Here is a 7,431-nt window from a genome sequence, read left to right as displayed (position 1 = left end):
ATTTCAATTTCTACACAAAATAGAATCATAAAATCATTACTAATTAATGACGAGCTTGATTTTATTATCGTAATTGTTTGACTTTGCCAATTATAGTAAAGATTATATTGAAGAAGAAGGAAAATAAACTAGAAGTACGCGGTTGAAAATCGAAGATTAAGGCCTTTCAGGGCCTTAAGTGTTTGTTACTTAGTCATACTGCCTGGCCGCAATTAGAGATCGCTCATATGTCCAATTCCTCATATCATTTCAGAGGAGAGAAAATAAATGATTGAGTAGCCCAGTTACACATTACTGTAGATAAACAGTGTTACCGCTTGGCAAATAGATGAAAAATCCTTCATAATTGCGCTGCAATTCCTTTTCTCTATTACGTTGCGTATAAACTAGGCGAAGGTTACAAACTTTGCTGGATAGCATAATAAATTGGATCGGAATGGATCTGTGCTACAGTTTGCAATTTTCCCTAATAAGTGATTGTAATGATAGTTCCTTCCAAGCTAATCTTTGACTATTGTACACAGTAACACCGAGACCGAACGCCGGAGAATAAAAATAACTTTATTATAGTATTAAAAGGTTCTCAGGTATTAGCAATAAAAAAAAATCTATAATCTATCGTAAAAAACTAATCTCATACTCTTAACGTAACAATACTGAGAGGCTGCCTTAGCTCTTCCTTCAAGACCCCTTTAAACTACTGGGTCTGATCTATTTGTCAACATGTTTTGAATAAATTTCTTACAGACAAATTCCCACACGGGAACTAACATTTATTAACATTTTACTATAAGCTTCTGCCGCCGCTAGCCATCGCTTGTTTTCGTCCTTCTGACTAATGTTTGAAGGCCTTTTAGAGCCAATCAGGTTCGGCCCTAGGCTCGCAGCTTCTTCTCCCGCTAGGTAGGCAATTCTTGCCTGGCGACGTAGCAAGTCTAGATCTAATCGGCATAGATAAACAACAATCGCGAGACCAAACTAGCCTAGCGCTAATATTTCATCAAAACAATATTTAATCCTGATACAAATCACACTATTACAGTGATTTATCACTAGTATTCAAGGGTTAAGAGCTGTAGGAAGACGTAGTTAAGAAAGCCTAGGTAGCAAGACTGCCGGTGAATGTATTCACATTTACTTCATGTCGATGCTGTAGTAGTTGCTGATTTTAACGCAACATAACCTCGCTAATTACGATGAGGACAGAACTGTCAAAGTCTGCGTATACTCCATAATGTGAAAAGTCTTATAAAATTTCATTTTTGTAACAGTAATTGCATCTAACTGATGATAGTTTGCTTTAGTAACCAATTATGCACAATAAATTCTACATTTTTCGTAAGTAAACTAGATGGGCTAGCCAGACAGCTTCCTGACCACTTACTTCATATTTTTTACGTATGCTATCGCATCACTTATGATTATCTGATTCGATATCAAAGCTACTTGCCTCTTCACTATCTTGTAATTGCTATTCCTTTCTAAGGAAGAGCTAAAAGCTCACTTTACACAGATTAGTTAGTTATAGATGGTTGTAAATATTCTTAGGGTTCTTTTTGCCTAGATTAGATGTACTAGTCGGACACCTTCCTGACCACTTGCTCGACGCTTTATATTCTTAATCGATGCCATCGTATCACATAGAATTATAGTTCGATGCCAAGGTTACTCGCCTCTTCACTGTCATGGAATTGCAATGTCGTTATAATGAAGAATTAAAATCCATTCTTCACAGATTACTAGTTATGGATCGTAATCCATCATGTTAGCCTTATTTTTGTTTGGATCAGATGCACTAGCCTGGTCACTTCCTCGATACTGTATATTTTGTTATATATTATCACATCATTTATGATTCGATGTCAAAGCTACTCGCCTCTTCACAGTCATGAAATTTTGATTCCTATCTTAGGAAGAGTTTAAAAGCCCTCTTTATACTTGTAGCTCATTATTAATATTCTTAATGTTATTTTTTTGTCTAGACTACTTAACATTATTTATACGTTGAATCAAGAGATTGATTTATTTTGATAATTATTATTTTCGAAATACAGTATAGTTGGTAACTAGATATCTTATTTTGTTATGATTATCCCGGTAGTCGACATGGACAAATATTGAACTCGATGAGTAGACTGTCGAGGATTTGGTGAGGAGAGTCTCCCAATTTGATAGGAATGATAGGAATATTCTTAGTCATTGAGTATGGAAATCTGGAGTAGGTGGTAATAAATTGAACTTTGTGGCAGCACATGCATAGTTGCTTAGCTGGATAAGATAAAGCTGAAGTCTGATTGGATAACTTTATCCCTACTTTACATTAAAGTAGAAGCCAACTGAAAAGCATAAAAAGAGACGTAGTGTCATAGTTCAACTTATAGGTTGGATTTGCCAAATGATACCTGTCAGAACTGAGAAGAAGAGTATCCCAGCTCATAAATTGTTTTATTCTACGCGTAGCATTTCTCTGGATGTTGTTGGTAGTTGAGGCTGGATATGCAGTGATCGTTCTTGTTTACTTTTTGCACTGGTAGTTGTGTTTAAAAATTTTGTCTTATTCGACCGGTAAATACATTTTATTATATCGCTTCTAGAAACACATTTATCATTCAATTCTTTTAACTGTTATGGTACTTCGTTACCCACCGTAGTCATGTAGAGTGCCCATGATACTTTTCAATATTAATTATTATATTTTCATCTTTTTCAGCTATAAAATGCTAGGGGAAAACGCCTTTGAAGGATTATTTTACAGTCAGTAAATTCTGGAACGCTACGGCTTACTGGCACTAATTTCTGTAGTTTATAAGATTTTCTTTTACCTATACAGTGATATTAACAATAATAAAGTTGTGGATTGAGCATATAGGAAAATCATCTTCAACAGCTATCATAATTTCCTTCCATTCCTATTAACAGCAGAATAGTTGAATTATACATTAGCTACAGATTGTCTGGTATCGAATTGATCAAATTTTCTGCATCATCCAATTTAAAATATGGACAACCAATCCGTCAAGTCCGGTAATCCTCAAGAAGTAAAATTACTATGTGAAAAGGGTGTGAATAATCATCAATCTGATAATCTTAATGAAGCAATTTCTTGCTGCGCACAACTCTCGGATAGCCTTCAAGCCATATTGGCATGTAGTGAAGACTATTATCGATTTCAAAGCGATATCTGTCTTCTTATTAGCGAGATTTATATACGAAGAAGTGAATGGATGAAAGCGGAAGAATTCAACGAGAAAGCAAGAGAAATTGCCGAAAAATCACAAGAACAAATCATCATTACTCAATGTTTAGATAGACATGGTGATATTAAACGAATGCAAGAAGATTGGAGTAAAGCATTAGATTACTATACGAAATCACTGGATTTAAAATTAAGTTGCGTAGGCAGGAACGATTTAGGTATCAGCCATTCTTATGAACTATTAGGATTCGTCTATTTTGCTCAAGGTAAATATCAAGACGTTTTTTCTATGTTTAAAAAGTCGCTTAAAATTCAATTATCAATCTATGGTCATAATCATGCCAGTGTTGCCGCAATCTATAACAACCTGGGCGCCGTTTATAGTCATCAAGCCAAGCATGATGAGGCTATTTCTATGTATAACAAATCGCTCAAAATTCAATTAGCCGTCTTCGATCACAATCATCCTGATATTTCTACGTCCTATGCCAATTTAGGAAATTGCTATGCTTATCAGAGCAAGCATGAAGAAGCTATTTCAATGTTGAAACAATCACTTCAAATTCAATTATCAGTCTTAGGTCATCATCATCCCGATGTTGCCGCCACCTATAACAACATGGGAGCCTTATATAATGATCGAGCCAAGTATGAAGAGGCAATTTCTATGTACAAGAAGTCAATCAAAATTCAATTATCGCTCCTTGGTCATCATCATCCCGATGTTGCCAAAACCTATAACAACCTTGGGATCGCTTACAGTCATCAGAGCAGATATGAAGAGGCTATTGCTATGCATAAAAAGTCCCTCCAAATTAAATTGTTCGTTCATAGCCACGACCATCCTGATGTGGCCAATTCATACGGCAATTTAGGAAATGTATATCGTGATCATGGCAAACAGGAAGAAGCTATTGCTATGTACGAGAAATCGCTCAAAATTCTATTGAAGGTTCATGGTCAACATCATTCAAATGTGGCCAAATTATACGGCAATCTAGGAAATGTCTATATTGATCAAGGCAAGCATGAAATGGCAATCGCCATGTATGAGAAGTCCTTAAAAATTCAAGTGTTTGTCCTTGACTACAACCATCCCGATATTGCTGCATCCTATAACGACATAGGAACTGCGTATAAGCATCAAGGCAAGTATGAGGAGGCTACTTCTATGTACCAGAAATCATTGAAAATTCAATTATCCATCCTTGATCCTAATCATCCCAGTATTGCTGCAACCTATAATAACTTGGGAGTCTCGTATGCTGCTCAAAGCAAGCATGAAGAAGCTGTTTCCATGTATGAAAAATCAGTCAAAATTAAAGAATCGGTCCTTGGACATAATCATCCTGATATTGCTGTATCCTATAACAACATTGGTCTTGCCTATCATGATCAGGGTAAGCATGAAGAGGCCATTCCTATGTTGGAGAAATCACTCAAAATTCAATTATCAGTCTTTAGTGACAATCATCCCAATGTTGCCAAATCCTATTGCAATTTAGGAAATGTTTATGCTCACTATGGCAAGTATGAAAATGCTATTTGTATGTATGAGAAATCACTCCAAATTCAATTATTAGTCCTCGGTCATAATCATCCCGATCTTGTCAAACCTTACAACAATCTAGCAAATGTATATTCTAGTCAAATCAAATATCAAGAGGCAATTTCTTTATATAAAAAATCATTAAATATTCAATTATCTGTCTTTGGTTGCAATCATCCTGATGTTGCTGCATCTTATAATAACCTTGGTCTTACCTATTTGCGTCAGGCCAAGTATGAGGAGGCTATTTCCATGTATAAGAAGTCCTTCAAAATTCAGTTATCCGTTCTTGGTCACGATCATCTCGATGTTGCTGCAACATATAATAACATCGGCCTTGCCTATTCCAATCTTAGCAATCATGACGAAGCAATATCGATGCATGAAAAGTCACTCAAAATTAAATTATCCATCCTTGGTCACCGTCATTCTCTTGTTGCAACATCTTACGACAACATTGGAACTGTTAAAAGAGAGCAGGGTAAGCATAAAGAGGCTATTTCTATGTACGAGAAGTCACTCAAAATTCAATTGGCAATTTTCGATCACAATCATCCCGATATTGCTCTATCATACCGCCATCTAGCTAATGTTTATACTCAGCAAGGCAAGTATAACGATGCTACCTCTATGTACGAGAAAGCATTAAAAATTCAACTATCAGTCCTAGGCCATCATCATCCTGACGTTGCTGCATCCTATAACAACCTTGGAGGGCTTTATTACTATCAGAATAAACTTAAAAAGGCTATTTCTATGTTTGACAAAGGCCTCCAAATTCAAATATCGGTCCTTGGTCAAAATCATTCCAATGTTGCTGCAACTTATAATAACATGGGAAGTGTGTACAGTGATCAAGGCAAGTATGAAGAGGCAATTTCTATGCATCAGAAATCACTTAAAATCAGATTATCAGCCTTTGATCAAAATCATCCCGAAGTGGCTACATCGTACGGCAATCTAGGAATTGTCTATAGGAATCAGGGCAAGTATGAACAAGCAATTTCTATGTTTAAGAAATCGCTTAAAATTGAATTGTCAGTTCTTGGCTCCAAACATCACTCCCTTGCCGATACATATATCAATATGGGAGCTGTATATGGTGATCAGGGTAAGTATGAGGAAGCAATTTCTATGTACAAGAAATCACTCAAAATTCAGTTGTTCAATTTTGGTTATCATCATCCTAAAATTGCCAGATTATATAAGAATATTGGGACTGTATATGATCTTCAGGGCAAGTATGATGAGGCTATTTTTATGTACGAGAAATCGTTTAAAATTCAAGTGTCATTCTTTGGTCAAAATCATTCTGATGTTGCCATGTTACTAGATAGTTTAGGGAACGCTTATATTCATCAGGGCAAGCATGAGGAAGCTCTATCTAAGTATGAGGATTCGCTTAAAATTAAATTGTCCATTCTTGATCTCAACCATCCTAGTATTGCTGCATCATATGACAATCTAGGAAATGTCTATTCTCGTAAAAATAAGCTTGAAGAAGCTCTTTCTATGTTTGAGAAGTCACTTAAGATTCAGTTATTAATCCATGGCGACAATCATCACAATGTTGCCCTGACATACTGCAATGTTGGACTCGTCTGTGCAAAGGATAAGAAGTATGAAGACGCTATCTTAATGTACGAGAAATCGCTTCAAATTCAATTATCCGCTCTTGGTCACAATCATCCTCATGTTGCTAAATCATATGGTAGTCTAGGAAACGTTTATAATCTTCAGTCCAAGTATGAAGAAGCTCTTTCCATGTATAAGAAATCACTTCAAATTCAATTATTGATCCTTGATCATAATCATCCCGATATTGCTAAATCATATTGTAATCTAGGTAGTATTTATTCTCGTCAAGGGAGGTATAACGAAGCTCTTTCAATGTGTGAGAAAGCACTGAAAATTCAATTATTAGTGCTTGACCAAAATCATCCCGATGTTAGTGTATCGTATTACGAAATAGGAAAAATCTATGATGATCAGGGCAAGCATGAAGAAGCTCGTTCAAGGTTTCAGAAATCACTTCAAATTTATTACCACAATCATCCTGATGAATGCAGCCGTGATAATATAAGCAATAATGAATAAAGATAAACATCTAAGCTGTAACATTTAATTTTAATCTTTCATCATGATCATCCCTATATGGCTAAGTTAATTAAAAAGTATTTGTCTAATACATCTAAGTAAACTTCGATGGATAGCTATCCGAGACTATTCAATATGGATAGGTTCCAAATATTCCGAATAACGAGAGACAGTCCCATAAAATGGTCAAGTTCGAGATTCATTTAGTACGATAAGAGTAACTGATAGGAATTGTGATGATTATTGTAATTACATTGAAATTACCTCTCCTCTAGTTATAGTCATGAAAATTAATAAAAACTTTTCAATTTGCTATAGTGAAAAGAGCACTATCGTATCATTTAATATCAAGAGTAAATGAAGTAATAATGTACGTAAAAATCGAATAATTAGATGTTCATTCTTTATATCATAACTTTGAAAACTTTATTTATTTTCATTTTTAATTCATTTGTGAAGTCATCCAATATCAATCTAGCATATTTTTCAGTTTTTATCAATAAATTTCATTTAGCAAATTTATTGTAGCTCACATTATTCACATTGAAACAAGATTCTCTCATGGCCATATTTAGAATTTTTTCATTAA

The 7,431-nt window shown here is 35.0% G+C and overlaps 1 protein-coding gene across 1 annotated transcript; it reads left to right on the top strand.

Moving 5' to 3' along the window:
• Window positions 1–2,999: 2,999 nt before the first annotated feature.
• TRIADDRAFT_60859 (uncharacterized protein) lies at window positions 3,000–6,842 on the top strand (the record flags this gene model as incomplete). The annotated part of the gene is made up of 1 exon (XM_002116843.1): window positions 3,000–6,842. The coding sequence occupies one exon, from the start codon at window positions 3,000–3,002 to the stop codon at window positions 6,840–6,842; it is 3,843 nt and encodes a 1,280-aa protein (XP_002116879.1).
• Window positions 6,843–7,431: the final 589 nt, after the last annotated feature.

Source organism: Trichoplax adhaerens, genomic scaffold (assembly GCF_000150275.1).
Source record: "Trichoplax adhaerens TRIADscaffold_18 genomic scaffold, whole genome shotgun sequence".
NCBI classification, from domain to species: Eukaryota; Metazoa; Placozoa; class Uniplacotomia; order Trichoplacea; family Trichoplacidae; genus Trichoplax; species Trichoplax adhaerens.
Note: the sequence above shows the minus strand (reverse complement) of the source record. Positions and strands in the feature narration are given on the sequence as shown.